Source organism: Mobula hypostoma, chromosome 3 (genome assembly GCF_963921235.1).
Source record: "Mobula hypostoma chromosome 3, sMobHyp1.1, whole genome shotgun sequence".
Classification (NCBI taxonomy): Eukaryota; Metazoa; Chordata; class Chondrichthyes; order Myliobatiformes; family Myliobatidae; genus Mobula; species Mobula hypostoma.
This window is the reverse complement of record NC_086099.1, coordinates 175320774-175342128: the sequence shown is the minus strand read 5'-3', so window position 1 is coordinate 175342128 and position 21355 is coordinate 175320774. Positions and strand designations below refer to the sequence as shown.

Here is a 21355-nt window from a genome sequence, read left to right as displayed (position 1 = left end):
TGATATACTGCGTCCGGTTCTCCCGATGTGGCCTTTTATATATTGGCGAGACCCGACGCAGACTGGTAGACCGCTTTGCTGAACATCTACGCTCTGTCCGCCAGAGAAAGCAGGATCTCCTAGTGGCCACACATTTTAATTCCACATCCCATTCCCATTCTGACATGTCTATCCACGGCCTCCTCTACTGTAAAGATGAAGCCACACTCAGGTTGGAGGAACAACACCTTATATTCCGTCTGAGTAGCCTCCAACCTGATGGCATGAACATCGACTTCTCTAACTTCCGCTAAGGCCCCACCTCCCCCTCGTACCCCATCTGTTACTTATTTTTATGCACACATTCTTTCTCTCACTCTCCTTTTTCTCCCTCTGTCCCTCTGAATATACCTCTTGCCCATCCTCTCGCCCCCGTCTTTCTTCCCAGACCTCCTGTCCCATGGTCCTCTCGTAACCCCTTTTGCCTATGACCTGTCCAGCTCTTGGCTCTATCCCTCCCCCTCCTGTCTTCTCCTATCATTTTGGATCTCCCCCTCCCCCTCCAACTTTCAAATCCCTTACTCACTCTTCCTTCAGTTAGTCCTGACGAAGGGTCTCGGCCTGAAACGTCGACTGCACCTCTTCCTACAGATGCTGCCTGGCCTGCTGCGTTCACCAGCAACTTTGATGTGTGTTGCTAGAAACCTATCTACACAGACTCAAGGCTGAAATTGCTGCCAAAGGTGCATTTACTACATATGGAATTGAAGAGTCCACCACACATCCATAGAAGTTTGTCAAATCTTGCAGTGCCATGTCGGATCTTCGCAAACTCTGAAGGAAGTAGAGGCGCTGACGTATTTTCTGCATAATTGCATTTACGTGCTGGGCACTGGACAGATCCTCTGAAATGACAATATTAAGGAATTTTAAAGTTGCTGCCCCAGTCCAACATTGATCCCCTGATGAGATCTGGTTCACGGACTCCAGTTCCCTCCTCCTGAAGTCAATAATCAGCTCCTTGGTCTTGCTGACACTGAGTGAGAGGCTGTTGTTGTGGCAACACTCAGTCAGATTTTCAATCTCCTTCCTATATTCTGATTCATCACCACCTTTGATTCAACCAATGACAGTGGTGTGTTACGAGAATACACATAAACAACTGAGTGATCCATTTCTGCTGGTTTGGCAACCCAGTTACGGGGTACGTAACAGGTGTCACCAGAAAACTTACATATTGCATTGGAGCTGTGCTTAGCCACACAGTCATAAGCGTCAAGTGAGCAGAGCAAGGGGCTAAATACACAGCCTTGTGGTGAATGTGGAGGAGATGTTGTTGCCAATCCAAACTGACTGGGGTCTGTGAATGAGGAAATCGAGGATCCAATTGCACAAGCAGGCATTGAGGCCAGGTCTTGAAGCTTATTGCTTAGTTATAAGGGGATAATAGTATTGAATGCTGAGCTGTACACAATAAAGAACATCCTGATGTATGCATCTTTGCTGTCCAGATGTTCCACTGTTGTGTGAAGAGCTAATGTAATGGAATCTACTGTGGACCTGTTGTGCCAGCAGGCAAAATGGGGCTGATCCAAGTTGCTGGGATGGGTGAACTCTATCATATTATGGTCACTGCTTCCTAAGGGTTCCTTTATCTTCAGCTCCCTCGTCAAATCAGAGTCATTAAATAACACCCAATCTAGAACTGTTGTTCCCCTTGTGGGCACAACCACAAGATGATCTACAAAGCTATCTTATAAATATTCTACAAATTCTCTCTCTTGATCCAGCATTAACCTTATTTTCCCAATTTACATATTGAAATATCCTATGTCTATGGCAACATTGCCCTTTCTATATGCCTTTTTAATCTATTATAATCTGTAGCTCACATCTTGGCTACCGTTCAGAGGCTGTGTATAACTCCCATTATGGTCTTTTTTACCCTTGCAGTTCCTTAACTCTACCTACAAGGATTCTACATCTTCCGATCTTATGTCACCTCTTTCTCAGGATTTGATTTCATTTTTTACCATTAGAGCCACCCCAGCCCTTCTTCCTACCTGCCTATCCTTTTGTTATAATGTGTATTCTTGGATGTTAAGCTCTCAACTATAATCTTCTTTCAGCCATGACTCAGTGATGCCCACAACATCATACCTTCCAATCTCTACTGCATTACAAGATAATTTACCTTATTACATTCCCTGTATGCTTCCAAATAAGACACTTTCAGTCCTGTATTCATCTCCCTTTTTGATTTTGGCTCCCTGTTATACTTCAACTCATCCTGCTGACTGAAAATTTGTCCTATCATCTGTCTGTCCAACTACACATCTATTTATACACTAATTGCATCATCTTCTGCTCTATCACTCTGATCCCCAACCCCCTGCCAAATTAGTTTAAACCCTCCCCAACAGCTCTAGCACACCTGCGCTGAAGGATATTGATCCCACTCAGGTTCAGGTGTAAACTGTTCTTTTTGTACAGGTCATACCTTCCCCAGAAGAGAACCCAATGATCCAGAAATCTGAAACCCTGCCCACTGCACCAATTCTTCAGCCACACATTCATCTGCCAAATCATCTTATTCTTAGCCTCACTGGCGTGTGGCACAGACAATAATCCAGAGATTACTACTCGGATTTCTACCTAACTCCCCAAATTCTCTCTTCAGACCTTCCTCCCCTTTTTCTACCTACAGGTATGTCCCTAGTACCAATATACAGCATACAATACCACAACTTTCGGCTGTTCACTCTAACCCTGTAGAATTCCGTGGACCAGATCCAAGAATTGCTGACCCTGGAACTCTGAGGCAACATACCTTCTGGGTGTCTCTTTCACGTGCACAGTATCTGCTGTCTGCTCCTCTAGTTACGAAACCCCCTAGCACTACTGCACTCCTCTTCACCCACCACCTCCCTACTGAGCCAAAGAGACAATGCCAGGAATCAAGTCACTGCGGCTTTGCTCTGGAAGGTAGTACTCCCCTCTCCCAACAGTATCCAATGCAACATACTTATTATTGAGGGAACGGCCACAGGAATACTCTGCAATGGCTGCCTATTCACTTTTCCTCTCCTGACAGTCATCCAGGTACCTTCCTCCTGCAAGGTAACTCCCTCCCTGTAACTCCTAGCTATCATCTCTTCATTTTCCCATATGAGCCGAAGGTCATTGAGCTGCAGCTCCAGTTCCCTAACACAGTCTCTAAGGAATTGCAGCTCAGTGCACTTCATGCAGATGTAGTTACCAAGGAGACTGGAGGTCTCCCAAAGTTGCCACGTCTGACACAAGGAATATACCATTAACTCTGAACAATGCATTAGCTATGCACAGTTAGTAAAGATAAGATATCCCGTAAACAACAGAAAATTGAATGTTACTAGAAAAGTAATTATTTAAAGCTAGGAACTGTGTTCAAAGCTTCAATTTGTGACAATGAAAGTAAATCTAAATGTTCGTAAATTAATATTTATCAGATCGCCATAGTGCAACAGTGATTTTAATGGCTTTTGCACCCATATGCACGTATGGTATTTCCTTCATTGTCGAAGAATGCTGAAGAACATCAGACAAATCTCATATACCCTTGAAAGCTTTCTAAATCAGCAACATGAGAAGACAGAGACTTTCTGAGGCCATGGATGGTGCAATGTTAATGCAAGAACTTCTAACCCACACATTTGACCTCCACTCCTGACCCAGGACCTGCTCTTCTTCCTTGGCAGTACCTTGGACAGTAGGATAACTAATTAATTTGTTGTAGGTCCAGAAAATGCCATTGATTCAGTTTAAGGAAGTTGTTGGGGAAAGAATCTGGCAAGCAGGATTAATGATCACTTAGAGAATAATCAGAAACATTTAACTTGGCTTTGTTAAAGGCAGCCCTGTTCTGACCAATTTGATTGAATTTCTGAGGTAATAACAAAATATATTGATGAAGGCAGAGGAATAGATGTCATTTACGTGTACTTCAGTAAGACCCTTGACAAAATCCCACATGGGAATCTAGCTAGGGTCCATGGGATTCTGGGGCTATTGCCAAACTGGATCCAAAGTTGGCTTGAGAATAGGAGCTAGAAGATTGTAGAGGATGTTTTTCTGCTTGGGTGCATGTGATAAGTGGTGTTTAATAGGGATTGAAGCTGGGACCCTTGCTGTTTGTGATATACATGTATGATGCATATTACAGGCCAAATGCAGGCAAATGGGATAAGCATACTGTAGGTAGGCATCTTGATCAGTGTGAGCAAGTTGGGACAAAGGTTTTGTTTCTGTGATGTGTATCTCTGACTCTATGTCTGTAAATTTTGACCCTTAAAGACAACCATATAACCGTATAACAATTACAGCAAGGAAACAGGCCATCTCGGCCCTTCTAGTCCGTGCCGAACTTTTACTCTCACCTAGTCCCACTGACCTGCACTCAGCCCATAACCCTCCATTCCTTTCCTGTCCTTATATCTATCCAATTTAACTTTAAAAGAAAACATCAAACCTGCCTCAACTACTTCTGCTGGAAGCTCATTCCACACAGATACCACTCTCTGAGTAAAGAAGTTCCCCCTCATGCTACCCTTAAACTTTTGCCCTTTAACTCTCAACTCATGCCCTCTTGTTTGAATCTCCCCCACTCTCAACGGAAAAAGCCTATCCATGACAACTCTATCTAGCCCCCTCAAAATTTTAAATACCACTATCAAGTCTCCCCTCAACCTTCTACACTCCAAAGAATAAAGACACAACTTGTTCAACATTTCTCTGTAACTTAGGACATGAAACCAGGTAACATTCTAGTAAATCTTCTCTGTACTCTCTCAATTTTGTTGACATCTTTCCCATAATTCAGTGACCAGAACTGTACACAATACTCCAAATTTGGCTTTACCAATGCCTTGTACAATTTCAACATTATATCCCAACTCCTATACTCAATGCTCTGATTTATAAAGGCCAGCATACCAAAAGCTTTCTTCACCACCCTATCCACATGAGATTCTACCTTCAGGGAACTATGCACTATTATTCCTAGATCCCTCTGTTCTACTGCATTCTTCAATGCCCTACCATTTACCATGTATGTCCTATTTTGATTAGTCCTACCAAAATGTAGCACTTCACATTTTTCAGCATTAAAATCCATCTGCCATCTTTCAGCCCACTCTTCTAACTGGCCTAAATCTCTCTGCAAGCCTTGAAAACCTGCTTCATTATCCACAACTCCACCTATCTTAGTATCATCTGCATAAGTACTAATCCAATTTACCACCCCATCATCCAGATCATTAATATATATGACAAACAACAATGGACCCAGTACAGATCCCTGAGGCACACCACTAGACACTGGCCTCCAATCTGACAAACAGTTATCCACCACTACTCTCTGGCATCTCCCATCCAGCCACTGCTGAATCCATTTTACTACTTCAATATTAATACCTAACGATTTTACCTTCCTAACTAACCTTCCATGTTGAACCTTGTCAAAGGCCTTACTGAAGTCCATATAGACAACATCCACCGCTTTACCCTCGTCAACTTTCCTAGACTGTTCCTAATCAGACCCTATCTATCCAGATAATTATATATACCAGAGACTTATCCACTTTTATATTCCTTAAAAGCGCCAGTACTTCCTCTTCTTTGATTATCATAGTTTCCATAACTTCCCTACCTGTTTCCCTTATCTTACACAATTCAATATCCTGCTCCTTAATGAATACCGAAGAAAAGAAATTGTTCATAATCTGCCCCATCTCTTTTGGCTCCACACATAGCTGTCCACTCTGATTCTCTAAGGGACCAATTTTATCCCTCACTATCCTTTTGCTATTAATATAACTGTAGAAACCCTTGGGATTTATTTTCAACTTACTTGCCAAAGCAACCTCATATCTCTTCTTAGCTTTTTTAATTTCTTTCTTAAGATTCTTTTTACATTCTTTATATTCCTTGAGCACCTCATTTACTCCATGCTACCTATATTTATTGTAGATATCTCTCTTTTTCCAAACCAAGTTTCCAATACCCTTGAAAACCATGGCTCTCTCAAACTTTTAACCTTTGCTTTCAACCTAACAGGACCATAAAGATTCTGTACCCTCAAACGCAAAAAGGCATTGAAATTGAATACAATCCTGGCGTCTTGATAAAGCAGCATATTGTTGACAAAGTTATCACTATGGATCTTTAGAGCCCATGACTGCAAATTAGCATGTATCGGAACAAAAAAAATGGCATGACCGTGATTGTTGCATTTATTTGTATTAAAAATATTTTCTGCTTGTCAGCTAATAGTGCATTATTACAAAATGCAATATAACTAACTAGTTATGCATGATCAGATAAAGGTCCTGCATGATACTCACTCCCATTGCAATGTTAGCATTCATTTCAAGAGGTCGTAAATATAAAAGCAGCGATGTGATGCTGAGGCTTTAGGAGGCACTGGTGAGGCCTCACCTTGAGTAATGTGAACAGTTTTGGGTTCCTCATCTTAGAAAATATGTGCTGGCATTGGAGAAGATCCAGAGGCAGTTCACGAGGATGATTCCGGGAATGAAAGGCTTATCATACGAGGAAAGTTTGATGCCTCACTGGAATTTAGAAGGATGTTGTGGGGGGCGGGGTATATCTCATTGAAACCTTTCAAATGTTGAAAAGCCAAGATAGAGTATACATGGAAAGGATGTTTCCCTTGGTGGGGGAGTCTAGGACAAGAGGGCACAGCCTCAGGACAGAGGTCTGTCCATTTAAAACAGAGATACGGAGAAATTTCTTCAGCCAGAAAGTGGCGAATTTGTGGGATTTATTACCACAGGCAGTTGTGGAGGCCGGTCATTAGGTGTATTTAAGGTGGAAATTGTTAGGTTCTTGATTGGACATGGCATCAAAGGTTATGGGGAGAAGACCGGGGAGTGGGGTTGAGGAGGGGAGAAAGATTCAGCGATGATTGAATGGCAGAGCAGACTCGATGGGTCAAATGGCCTAATTCTGCTCCTGTGTCTTTTGGTCAATGGAACAGGACATCAGGAAACACACAGAATGGCAGGAATGCTTTGTTACACACTCTGAGCCAACACATTTGACTAATTTCAGGCCCATGTGCTGGTGGTGTAGTGGCATCCTCACCAGACTTCGTGGTGAGTGGTCCAGGGTTCAAATCTTGCACGAATTCTACTCGTGTGGGGTTGAGCATTGAGCTAGCAACTCGGACTTGTAAGACAGGCAAGCGCTGAAGAGGTGGCAAGGTGGCTGCCTGCAGCACCAGACTGGTGTGGGAAGAAACTTTTAAATTGCTGTTAAATTTGAGCTATACAATTTATTCCTGTCACCACAGTAATTCACACAAGCATAAATATCGTTCACTTCTACCTCATGTAAAAGTTGACTTCCAATATTTCTTATCCAAATGCAAGTGAAAGCAAGTCCTGATGTCTTGTTCAAATGTGATTGAATTATATTTGTCCATGTTGTTCGTTGCTATTTCAAATCTGCCGGGCTACTGATGAGAACCTGATGCACTGGCATGGTATTGATTTTTTCTAATTACTTCAAGCTGCAGATTTTGAAGAAGGTAAGTGATGGAAACAAGAAGCGCCACACTACTCCTCATATCTGCTCCACCAGTCAATACAATCATGACTGGTTCATGCCTCGATTCCACTGCATTGGCTCCTGCCCTGAATATGCTCAATGATGAACCTATGAGATCTGGGAAAGGGGATCCAATAATCACAGAGACCATGACTAAAGACAGTTCTCCTCCTCCTGGTGCAAATGGGTGACTTCTTTATTCTCCACCTCAGTCCTGTGATGGATTGGTGCTGGGTCTGTTGTTGTTTGTTATCTATATCAATGATCTAGATAATGTGGTCAGCTGGATCAGCAAATTTGAGGAGGACACCAAGATTGGGGGTGTAGTGGACAGCGGAGAAAACTGTCAGACCTTACAGCAGGACCTGGACTAGCTGGAAAAATGGGCTGAGAAAAGGCAGATGGAATTTAGTGCAAACAGCTGCGAAGTGTTTTCCTTTGGTAGAATCAACAAGGATAGGTCTTACACAATGAATGGTTTGACACTGAGGAGCGCAGTAAAACAAAGGGTTCTGGGAATACAGGTCCATAATTCATTGAACGTGGCAGCATGGGTAGATAGGATCATAAAGGAAGTTTTTGGTACATTGACCTTCATAATTAAACTACTGATTTTACGTTGAAGTTGTATAAGACATTCGTGAGGCCTAATTTGGAGTATTGTGTGCAGTTTTCGTCAGTTACCTCCAGGAAAGATGTAAATAAGGTTAAAAGGGTACAGAGAAAATTTACAAGGATGTTACTGGGTCCAGAGGACCTGAGTTATATGGAAAGCATGAATAGGTTAGGACTTTATTCCTTGGAACTTAGAAGACTGAGGGGAAATTTGATAGAGGTATATAAAATTATGAAGGGCATAGATAGGGTAAATGCAAGCAATCTTTTTCCACTGAGGTTGGGTGGGACTACAACTGAAGATCATGGGTTAGGGTGAAAGGTGAAATGTTTAAGGGGAACAAGGGGAAACTTCTTCACTCAAAGGGCCGTGCGAGTGTGGAATGAGCAGCCAATACAAGTGGTGCCTACATTATATACTGCGTGTATATAACATTGAGGGCATGTTGGTTGCATTAAGAAGAGGGCATGTCCTGTATGATAGGGATACTTAATGATGGATGCCACCTTTCTGAGGCATCACTTCTTGAAGGTGTTCTCAATGCTGAGGAGGGTCATGCCCACGATGGAATGATGGAGCTGGCTGAGGTTACAACTTTCTGCAGCTTTTTCTGATCCTGTGTGAAGGTCATTCCATACAGTGATGGAACCAGTTCAGATGCTCTCCCTGGTACATCTGTAAAAAATTGTGACCGACCAAGTCTCCTCAGACTCCTCATGAAATATAGTCACTGTTGTGCTTTCTTTATAATTGCATTAATATGTTGGGTCCAGGATGGACCTTCAGAGACGTTGACACTCAGGTCCTTGAAACTGGTCACCCATTCCACTGCTGATCCCTTGATGAGGACAGGTGTGTGTTTCATCGACTTACCCTGAAATCCACAATCAATTCCTTGGTCTTACTGATGTTGTTTGCAAGGTTTTTGTTGCAACACCACTCAAACAGTTGATCTATCTTGCTCCTCTTTGCCTTCTCATCACCATCTGAAATTCCGCCAATGATAGATGTGTCATTGCAAATATATAGATGGAATTTGAGTATGCCTAGCCACACAGTCAAGGGTGTAGAGAGAGTGGAACAGTAGGCCATGCACACATCCTTGAGGTGTGCCAGTGTTGATTGTCAGCAAGAAGGCATTTTTAAAAAAATCCTCATTTGAGGATTTGAGAAGACACCCTGCAATTAAGAACTCTTCCTGACTATGGAATTGAATATCAGTAGTTGTGTTTGTCAGATTCAATGATGAAGGCAACTGTCAGGACTGAATTTTGATGCATTTCAGAGCCCATGCTCCTAATAAATACCGTTTTCATAAAAGTGTTGTTCATTCCCCATTCAGCATCAAGTACACGCAGGTTATTGTGCAGCCAGCTGCAGATTAAAGCTCAACTCTCCTCCATTCAGCAATAAAATGCACTAAATTGATAGCATAAATCCAGACTTGGGGGCCCAGCCTGACTATAAAGTGAACAAGTTGTGACTCCCTCGAGGCAATACTCTCACACAGCTTGGTTTAATACTGCACGGGTGTGTATATCTGGTGCAGTGTCAAAACTACCATACAAATCAGTGATGGAAATCACTTGCAACACTATAGTGCTTGATTTAAATGCCTGGAGAGCAGGATGCTGTCATGCAGTGGAGTTCATGGGTTTGAGGTAATATATTAGCAAAGATAGAGGATTGTTTAAGGGACAGAAAACAGAGTGGAGATAACAGATCATTTTCAAGCTGGCAACCTGTAACTAGTGTGCTCCTTCAAGGATCAGTGCTGAATCCCCAGTTATTTACAGCACATGAATGATTAGTTATGATTTGGTGGTGTTTTCTAACAACACAAAGAGGGGAAAGAAAGTTTTGAGGAAATCAAAGAGCTACAGATTAAGTGCATGGGCAATGAAGTGAAAAATAAAGGGTAATGAATTTGTCAATTGAATGAGTAGACCTGGGTTCAATTCCTGCTAGTGCCTGTAAGTAGTTTGTACCTTCTCCTCGTGATTGCATGGGTTTCCTCGGGGTGCTCCCATTTCCTCCCATGGCCCAAGGACGCTGGTAGGTTAATTGGTTATTGTTAATTGTGCCATGATTAGGCTAGGGTTAAATTGGGTGTTGCTGGGTGGCATGGCTCTATGGGCCAGAAGGGCCTATTCCGCACCATATCGCAATAAATAAATTAAAAGCACAGTAGATATATTTAAATAGTACAAAACAATTAAATAATATTCAGAGATACATGTATACTTGTACATTAGCATCGATATACAGCAAGAAACTTAAAAAGGCAAATAGAGTGCTGACTTTTACTGCAAGGGTGGTGGGTATAAGGTTGTAAAGTCTTTCTGAAACTGCAAAACCACCCAGGGCTTAAGTGAAAACACTCCCGGTATCTTACGTATAGTTTTGTTAGTCTCTAGCCCCTTGGTATGAACATAGAATTCTCCAACGTCCAGTAATTCCCTCCCCCTCCCTATTTCACTCTGCCCCCTCCCCCAGCTGCCTATCACCTCCCTCATGATCCCGCCTCCTTCTACTACCCATTGTGTTTTCCCCTAATCCTGCTTCACCTTTCCTGCCTATCACCTCCCTGCTTCCCCTCCCACCCACCTTTATCTTTCCCCTTACTGGTTTTTCACCTGGAACCTACCAGCCTTCTCCTTCCCACCCTCCCCCCACCTTCTTTATAGGGCCTCTGCCCCTTCCCCCTTTAGCCCTGACAAAGGGTTCCGGCCCAAAACGTTGACTGATTGTTTCCACAGATGCTGCCCGACCTGCTGAGTTCCTCCAGCGTGTTGTGAGTGGTACAGTTTTGTTTGCCTTATTTAAAGAAGCATATATTTGTGTTCAAGGCAGTGCAGCAAAGATCCCCATGATATTATCCTAAGAGAACATGGGCCTACAAACTGTGAAATTTAGGAGAGTCTTGCTGCAATAAGGCCTTGTTGAGAGAACACCTGCAGTTCTGTGTGCAGGCTTTGACCTCTACTGGACTTATTCCTGGAAATGCCATACAAAAAGAAATTAGACTGACTGGGTTTGTAATCAAGCATTAAACATAACTAATGAAAACATACAAAATTCTGACAGAGTTATTCAGAGTGAATGAAGGAGGAATGTTTTATTCTGCTGTGAACATCTAGAGAATAGGGTGTGAATGCTGGCTCTGTCTGAAAAATTACAATGTCTATAGTCAATCTGGGCCACGCTATCTTGTCACAGTTACCTTCAGATAGAAGGTACTAAAGTTTAAAGTCCCACACCATCAGGTTCAAGAACAAAACTATACAAGATATCCACATACGACCAACAGAATTTAGAGATGTAATCGGACGCACGTCGGCTCTGGTAGAGTTTGAAGGCCATCACTTTCTACAAGCTGAAACCTAATATCATGAATAGCTGTGATGCTTCAATCTCAGGTGAACTCAACATATTTTATGCACACTTTAAAAGGGAGAATAAAACTGCGGCTGTGTGAATCCCTATAGCATCTGGTGACCCCGTGATTCTGCTTCAGAAGCTGACTTCAGAAGATCTTTCAAGGGGGTGAACACTGGCAAGGTGTCAGGCCTTAATGGTGTACATAGTAGGGTACTGAAAATCTGTGCCAACCAACTGGAGGGAGTGTTCAAAGACATTACCAATCTCTCACTGCTGTAGTTGGTGTTTCCCAGCAATTTCCACCAATATGTAGAAGAGGCTAGAATATATATTGAGATTGGTGATCACCCTTGACTGTATTGAATAGTGGGCATACCCAAAGTGAAGGACATACTCTCACTGTTATTTTCAATATAAAGCTGAGATATGATTCAAGAAAGACAAAGAGTAAGTTGTTTAAATTCCGAAATGGCTGAAGAGGGAGGTCATGAAACCCTAGCTGCAAATCAGAGGAGCTGGAGAACTAGGCGGTAGCACTTGGGTCGAGAGAACTGACCAGTTACATTGTCACAGTGGTCACAGAAGAGTGGTATGCTTAGTCACTAAGAGATATCTGTGGGTTGACCACTTAGCCAATTGAGAAATGGTGACATAATCAAAGACCAGAGGATGCACCTCATCAAATTGTTCACAGGTTGACCCATGAGCAACCCAAGTGTACACAGTGTGAGTGTGTGAGTGTGTGTGTGTGTGTGTGTGTGTGTGTGTGTGTGTGTGTGTGTGTGTGTGTGTGAGAGAGAGAGAGAGAGAGAGAGAGAGAGAGAGAGAGAGAGAGAGAGAGAGAAGTGTTCTGCAATACATTGTACATTGAAACCAGTGTAAACTCTCAAGTCACTGAAAGGTAGATCAGCATGGCATCAGATGGTAGTTCTTTTCTGGCCCATATTAAATAGAGGTAGATATGGAAGAAACACTTACCCAACAAACAATCCAGATTTAGGGGGCTGTAGGTAGAACTTGTGCACTGTTGGAGTTCAGGTAAATTCTACCTACAATTACTATTACAGGAAATAGGAGCTCAAAGCGAGTGTCTTTACTCTGACAGCAAGGAACTCACTATGTGCAATTCAAAAGGCACAAGATTAATGCATCACAAAGAAGAAGTCTTCTAAAGGCAGGATGATACAACTGTGGCTGGCAAAGGAAGTCAAAGCCAACATAAAAGCAAAAGAAAGGGCATATAATAGAGCAAAAATTAATGGGGAGATAGATTGGTAATTTTTTTAAAACCAACAGAAGGCAACTAAAAAGCCATAAGAGAGGAAAAGATGAGATATGAAGGTAAGCGAGGCGATAATATCAAAGAGTATACAACAGCTTTTTCGGAAGTGCAAAAGAGAGACGAGAATAGATATTAGACCGCTGGAAAGTTACGCTGGAGAGGTGGTAATGGGGAACAAGGAAATGGTGAACAAACTGAATAAGTATTGTGCATCAGTCTTCACGATGGAAGACACTAGCAGAATGCCAGAAGTGTCGGGGGCAGAAGCGAGTGCAGTTGTTATTACTAGGGACAAGTGGTTTGGGAAACTGAAAGGACTGAAGGTGGATCAGATGGACACCCAAGGGTTCTGATAAAAGGTAGCTGAGGAGATTGTTGAGGCATTAGCAATGATTTTTCAAGAATCATTAGATTCTGGAATAGTTCTGGAGAACTGGAAAATTGCAAATGTTGCTCCATTCTTTAAGAAGGGAATGGAGGCAGAAGGAAGGAAATTAGAGGCCAGTTAGCTGAGCCTCAGTGGTTGGTAAAATGTTGGAGTCAATTGTTAGGGATGTGGTTTTGGGATACTTGAAATTACCCAATTCAACTAAACTAAGCCAAAGTCACTATGGTTTCCTTAAGAAAGATTTACCTGATAAATCTGTTGGAATTCTTTGAGGAAATTAGAAACAGAATAGACAAAAGAGAATCACTGGATGTTGTGTACTTGGATTTTCAGAAGGCCTTTGACAAGGTGCCACACATGAGGCCACTTAACAAGATAAGAGCCCATGGTTTAACAGGAAAGATACCGACATCAACAGAGCATTGGCTGATTGCAGGAGGCAAAATTGGGAATAAAGGGAGCCTTTTCTGATTGGCTGTCAGTGAATAGTGGTGCTGCACAGAGGTTAGTGTTGGGACCACTTCGTTTTATATTGTATGTCAATGATTTGGGTGATGGAATTGATGGCTTCGTGGCCACGTTTGTGGATGATATGAAGATAGGTGGAGGGACAGGTAGTGTTGAGGAAGCGGAGATGCTGCAGAAGGACTTAAACAGATTTGGAAAATGGGCAAAGATGTGGAAGATGAAATATAGTGTTGGGAGATTTGGAAAATGGGCAAAGATGTGGAAGATGAAATATAGTGTTGGGAAGTGTACGTCAACATGAAAAATATTTTAAAAAATGACAGTACTACAAAGTAAAACACTGCACCACCTCAGACTGGACTTGGCTTCCTACCTGGAATCGCCACCCACATCCCCTGAATTCTCATTCTGACTTTTGCCCCACTCCTGCTTTAAATCCACCAGGCCGTGTTGGATGCAATGGAGAGGCCTCACCTCTGAAAGGCTTTGGCTGACACTAAGGCTGGAGATCGAATATTGACTTGTGTCTAAGCTGCCATGGATTTTTGCATGTCTTTAATGTTCTGTGACAATCAAATGGGTAAAACTGAAATAAATAGTGTAATTTTAAAAGCAAATAAGGATGAGTAAAACACATAAGAGCACAGGAATAATAGAATATTTAAAACATAAAATGTTTTAAAAAACACGCAGACTAGAATTCTCACTACATAGAACATAGAATAGTACAGCACAGTACAGGCCCTTCGGCCCACAATGTTGTGCCGACCCTTAAACCTGCCTCCCATATAACCCCCCACCTTAAATTTCTCCATATACTTGTCTAGTAGTTTCTTAAACTTCACTAGTGTATCTGCCTCCACCACTGACTCAGGCAGTGCATTCCACGCACCAACCACTCTCTGAGTAAAAAACCTTCCTCTAATATCCCCCTTGAACTTCCCACCCCTTACCTTAAAGCCATGTCCTCTTGTACTGAGCAGTGGTGCCCTGGGGAAGAGGCGCTGGCTTTCCACTCCATCTATTCCTCACTGAAATCCAACATAATCTTAGACCTTTCACCAGATCTGAATTCCCAAACCTGACACCGATTTTGAATTCTAGGACTTCTTCAGGTTTCTTCTAATCTGTGCACGGCAATATTCGTTCTTAGACATCCCTAACTAGATAATCATGGCCACTGGTGGATCTGGGTCACACCAAGACCAAACCCAGGTAAGAATGGCAGATTTCCTGCTTTGAGAATCAACTGGAATTTTACAGCACTTTGATGGTTTCATAGTTAAAAAGACAAGCTTCGCTTAAAAAAAAACTCAGATTTAAATTCTTCCAGTGCCATGGTGGTAATTGATCTCATTTCTCTGGATCAATGATCCAGAACTGAGGTGACTGATCCCAATACTTAGCCACTGCATCATGTGCAAAGGGCTAATAGCTTATAGTATCCATCATTACCAATAACCACAGCCACAGATCAATAACCACAAATCAACCTATTTAAAACAGTTATTATAGAAAATTTAAAGCACTTTAAATTAATCATCTTTATACCTCACAGGTGTGACAGAGTGCCAGTTCAGTTGAGAGATTCCCTAGTAAAACTGTGTGGGAATTGTCACAAGTTTGTGATCTATAGGAAGTCCAATGTTGAACCCCAAAAAGGAACCAGCCTCTAAGTACCTTTAAATTAATTTGGGATGTCTACACAGAACTTTGAATTGTTTTTGGGCTGTCAACACTGGTAATTTGCTTACTTTTCAAATGCAGACTAATGACTTGATTAATGAATTGATTATATCTATATGTGGTTTCCAGCAAGAGACACAGTATGATAGCCAAGTTGCTAAACTGGATCAAAATTTGTTTCCAATAAACAGCAGCAGAAGCCAGTTTCTAACAGTTCACCAAGAATTGGTTAGAGGCACCAACTGATTTCCCACCAAAATATAACCAATATTTAATTCTGATCTGCAATCCACAAGGCTACGATTAGTAATGACTTGGCAGCTTCAAATTAAGCTGATATTCTTCTGGTTAATTAAAAGCTTTTCCATGGACACCTCTCTTGACGCAAGCAAACTTCCACAAAATGCAAAAACTTGCAGTGCACTTAAAATTGAACAATCTGCCACCAACCTGTTTGTGAGCATGGTCGTAGGAATTGATGTGATTATCAAATTCCTGATGCTTGTGATACTGCTTGTCACATAGTTCACAGTAGAAATTGGCTTTCAGGTCTTCAAGAGCTTTTGCTATGGCCTTCTCCTTTCCAGCATCCTGCAGAGATAAAATTAGTAGGTTATCATGTTGTACTCAACTGAGATGGTAGTGAGCAGAAACAATGTACACCTCAGCGAAGTGTGGTTTCCATGGTTACTGTCTCAAGTGCACTAAAATGGAGAGAAAAGTCAAAGAAGAAATCACCACTGTTCACCCTGGGGAGCTTTTCAATGGAGCAAATAGATGAAAGGCTGAAATTACTGCAAAGTCTAATAACACCATACTCTAAAGTTCAATATTTCCCAATCGGTCTGCACACAGAACAGAAAACTATATGATAGTTCCATGCTCAGGAAAGAGTCAGAAAATCTGGCTGAAAGTAGGAATTTCAGGATGTGAATATAATAGTTCCTGGTGAACATTATCCCTTTTTGTTCTCTCACTTCACTATTATTGCAAGCAGTCTAAAATAAAAAGAGACACAATAAATACAGATACTGGAATCTGGAGGAGAAAATCAAACTTCTGTGGGAACTCAGCAGGTCTGGCAATATCTATGGAAACAGAGATTAGTTGGCATTTCTGGTCGAGACCCCATATCAGCTATGATGCCAGGCCTTGACCTGAAACATTGACTATCCCTCTGCCTCCACAGATGTTGTCTGACCCACTGAGTTTCTCCAGCAGTTTGTTTTTGTTCCAGTCTTAAATAAAGCTCTATTGGAAGGTTGTTATTATCCTGGCACGTGGCCAAATGGTTAAGGCATTGGACTAGCAACCTGAAGGTCGTTGAGTTTGAGCTCCAGCTGAGGGAACATGTTGTGTCCTTGAGCAAGGCACTTAATCACACATTGCTCTGCGACGACGCTGGTGCCAAGCTGTATGGGTCCTAATGCCCTTCCCTTGGACAACATTGGTGTCGTGGAGAGGGGAGACTTGCAGCATGGGCAACCACTGGTCTTCCATACAACCTTGCCCAGGCCTGCGCCCTGGAGAGTGAAGACTTTCCAGGCGCAGATCCATGGTCTCGCAAGACTAACGTATGCCTTTATTTATTATCCTGGGAATTGTGATAAACTGCAAGTACAATTAATAATGTGGTTGTTATAATATATTTACCTCATTTATTCTGTTACATTTATGGAGCAATTGTTGGTCTCTACTTGCAAACAGTCGATCAATATTCTGCCAGAAGATGTGGGATCTTCCAGTGCCTACCCATTTAAATTCCACTGTTCATTCCCATTCCGATATGTCAATCCATGGTGTCCTCTACTGTTGCGATGAGGCCACACTCAGGTGGGAGGAACACCTTATATTCTGTTTGGGTAGCCTCCCACCAAATGCATGAATATCGATTTCTCAAACTTACAATAATGGCCCGCCCCTCCTCTCTCCTTCACCATTCCTCATCCCCTTTTCCCTCTCTCACCTTATCTCCCTGCCTGCCCATCACCTCCCTCTGGTGCTCCTCCCCCCTTTTATTTCTTCCATGGCTTTCTATCCCCACCTATCAGACTCCCCCTTCTTCAGCCCTGTATCTTTTTCACCAATCAACTTCCCAGCTATTTACTTCATCCCTCCCCCTCCTGGTTTCACCTACCACCTTGTGTTTCTCTCTTCTCTCTGCCACCTTTTAAATCTACTCCTCATCTTTTTTTCTCCAGTTCTGCCAAAGGGTTTCAGCCCGAAACGTCGACTGTACTTTTTTTCCATAGATGCTGCCTGGCCTGCTGAGTTCCTCCAGCATTTTCTGTGTGTTGATCAATATTACTGAATATTTTCTAATACAATCACACTTGGAATGTGGCAGATTTCAGAAAGTCATGCATTAGCAGATCTGGTAAATAGGTGGCAGAGGGAATTTGTACAGGGAAGTGTTAAGTACTCTATTTTGGGAAATAGGAATACTGACTATAAGTATTATTTAAGATATCAAGGTCTGTTAATCCAATTCTTTGGTCAGCAGTAATATGGAAAATTGCTGCCAAAATATTTTATTAATGATGTCCAATATATGGTGGTGAGTTTCTTCCACACAACAAAAATAGGGAAAACATAAAAAATCTTAATCATGCTAAGCTGTGTGTGCTAATATGTCACTGTAGGAATGACAGAGCCACACAGGTGACCATTATTTAAAAGAATAATGAGGTAACAGAAGGGCTAATATGGCAGCCAGTATGGAGAATGGATAAAGAGGAGGTGGGTGGGGGGCTGGGAGGTAAAATTATTGGAAGATAGAGAAATTGAATGTTACCAGAAGTTAGAGAATCCCTTCTCACCCCTTCGATTCTCCTTACCTGCCCAGCTCCCCCCTCTGGTACTCCCCTTCCTTCTCTTTCTCGCATGGTTGACTGCCCTTTCCTATTAGATTCCTTCTGCAGCCCTTTACCTCTTCCTCTTACCCCCTGCCAGCTTCTTATATCCTCCCCTCTCCCCCAACCACCTTCCTCCTCACCTGGTTTCACCTGTTACCTGCTAGCTTGTATGTTTTCCCCTCCCCTGCATTCTTATTCTGGCTTCCCCCTCTTCCTTTCCAGTCCTGTTGAAAGATCTTGTCCCGAAACACTGACTATTTATTCCCCTTCATAGATGCTGCCCTACTTGCTGAGTTCCACCAGTACATTGCATGTGTTCCTCAAGATTTACAGTATCCGCAAAACCTCTTGTGTTTATTAAAAAAGAGCACATCTTTGTATCTTAGAAATTTCTGTTATTTTTTTAAGGACAGAGAAGAATTAGACTCAGAAGATCCAGTACTGTTTGGGATAATTCTGATGAATTCTGCCCATTTGTGATTTTGCTACAGTACTTCCACTGATATCAACGATCATTGTCACAGATTATCCCCAAGTTCTCATGTGTTTAGGTTATCTCTTTGGCTTTCAAGTATAGGGGAACGGGGAATAATGGAAATGAAAACTTTTTTCTTAATTACTTTCAGCTACTTGCTTTTTTTCCCCTATCTCTTCCTATAATCTGGGAGGATTAACTGGATAGATACAGCATAACTGCAGACAATAGCACCAGCCAGCACAAATTTACAATAAGAGAATTGAGCTAAGGGGACATTGTCTTGCAATTTTATTCTTTGGAATTCTCTGCCCATTTAAAGGCTAAGTTTAATAATGTGTTGGATATTAAGGCAATCAGGAAATATGGAGACTGGACAACAAGGTAGACCTTAGGCACAAGATCAGCATTGATCTAATTAGATGGCTGAGCTGGATGGAAAAGCTGTGTGGCCAGCTCCTGCCTATTTCCCTTGTCCTGTGATCTTCCATATATTTAATGAGTTAATTTTGAAAGCAGGGGAGCAATGCACCTGTGTAAGGTTTCACGATTAGGCTTTATTATTAATACATCAAAAGAGCTTTGCAGGCACCTTGGTGATCAAGAAGAAAGACACACAGACATAGGAGACAAAGGAAGAAGAAGGATAAGCAAGGATAGTGGGTCATGGAAGGAACATCTGCAAATTTCAGAGGATCCATGTAAGAGCATTATTACTTTGCTGATTGGCCTGCAGTGGTCATATTAATGTCTGGCAGTTTAGACATTTGGAGACCTTGAGGGCGTGGGGTAGGGAGGAAAATTGCAAGTCTTCTGTGTTGCTGGAGGTAGTAACCTAGGTAGGAAGCCTGGTTATAGTAAACACCTATTTATTCTGAGAGAGCTGGGAACACAAATGCATGAGAATAATGCAAACAAAAGGAAAACTGTTCAAAATGTAACTTAATCTCATGATTTGTTGTTTTGATTGTTAAACTTCTGCATTTGAAAAAGATTAACTTTTGTAAGAGGTTAACTTTCCTTAAAAATAATGTATAGATCAATTGCCTTAATCATCTGATTTTGTAACTTTAAGAAAACTGCAGCATCGAAGTGCTTCTCATTCATTTTCTCAGAATTTATGGGGAAAAAACTCAATAAATCAAAAACAGTAACTATTCTCATCAAGTGTGCCTGCACACGTACACACAACTTCAACAGCTGTCAAATATTGCATTTATAGTTATTCTATTTTTAAGTTGCATTTGTAAGATTAAAACTGAAGCTCATCTGTTTGAAAATGTCGAAGGAAACAGTGATCAAAGAACTGAGCACAGGAGAGGATTGTACAAAGAGCTGAATTTTAGCCCCCATACAGTAATGACTTATTCATTGCTATATATTAATAATTCCTCCCAATTTATGATTTATGAAATACCATCAGCTGTTGCTATTTAATTGTGGAATTACCAGAATTAATACAGCCACTCGCATTACGAAGGCTACAATATTAATGATTCTCACCCTCAATATAAATGAATAATTAACAAAATGCATAGGTAATTCCATTATGAAAAGTGATAATACGGCACTGAAGGGGGAATGCAATGGAGACCATGGTTTCACTGAGACAACAATATAAGCAGCTGATCAGCAAGTGAAGCTGCTTTATAATCCCTCCCAGGGCATCAATTAATTCTCCAAACTCCTTGTTGTCAACTTACTTGCTGCAGGCCTTGACGTGAACAAGATGTGTAGAGTTATTTGTTTCCAAATAAAATGACCCTGCTTCTCTGATTTCCAGAATTCCTTTTTTGCCTCTATTATATGTTACGGCCAATAACCTTGAGTTCTTTATATGCAGGGTTTCATGTCCTGCTTCGTTCCAACTTCCTTTTTATTACACCTGATAAAGTTTATTAATTTTTAAAGAGTTGGCATCAATCTAGATACTTTGAATGTTTTTAGTTGATGGATTGGCAAATGAAGCACCACTACAGCCCTGGACACACACAGAAGCAGCACAGTAGCGCTGCTGCCCCTCAGCTTCAGCAGCTTGGGTCTTTGTGGAGTTTGCACACAGTCTTTCTTGTTGTTCCTCACTTGTTACTAAATGAGACCCTGACATCAAGTCTGTACTGTTGCATTATTCACAGAGATGGCTGTTTATACCAATCTGGACTTGAAAGTTCCTTTCACACAGGTGACAGAAGTGAAGGGATGCTGTAAGTTGTCTCCAATGTGAAGGTGAATGGTAGAGTATAGAGCTGCTTGGTGTGAATATGATCAGAATAAAATACAATTAGTGTAGGGTTAGTATTGACGGGTACTTAGTTTTCCGTGCTAAATTAGTGGGCCAAGAGGTCTGCCTCCACACTGTATGACCCTATAATCCTGAAAGCTGGTTTTGACCACTGAATGGTTGTTTGCTGGATTTTCTTGATGGGTCATCTTGTCTCCACTCAGGATAGTGCACTATTAAGCTATTCACTAGAATTAGATGAGGCTATGGATGTTTAAGACGAATGTTTGCATAACATTTATGAATATTCTCTTAAAGATTGAGAGGTGATCAGATTGAGATGTTTAAAATTTTAAAAGGTCTTACAGGTTAATAAACAATCTTTTGATAGTGATA

The 21355-nt window shown here is 41.7% G+C and overlaps 1 protein-coding gene across 4 annotated transcripts in view; it reads right to left on the bottom strand.

Annotated features, from left to right (window-relative positions):
- The window catches only part of LOC134343612 (G patch domain-containing protein 8), an 893392-nt gene that overhangs the window by 75840 nt on the left and 796197 nt on the right, over nt 1–21355 (bottom strand). For all 4 annotated transcript variants that reach the window (XM_063042378.1, XM_063042379.1, XM_063042377.1 and 1 more), the window contains one exon: nt 15859–15999. In XM_063042378.1, coding sequence (XP_062898448.1) covers nt 15859–15999 — 141 coding nt within the window. The remainder of the gene's footprint in view (nt 1–15858; nt 16000–21355) is intronic.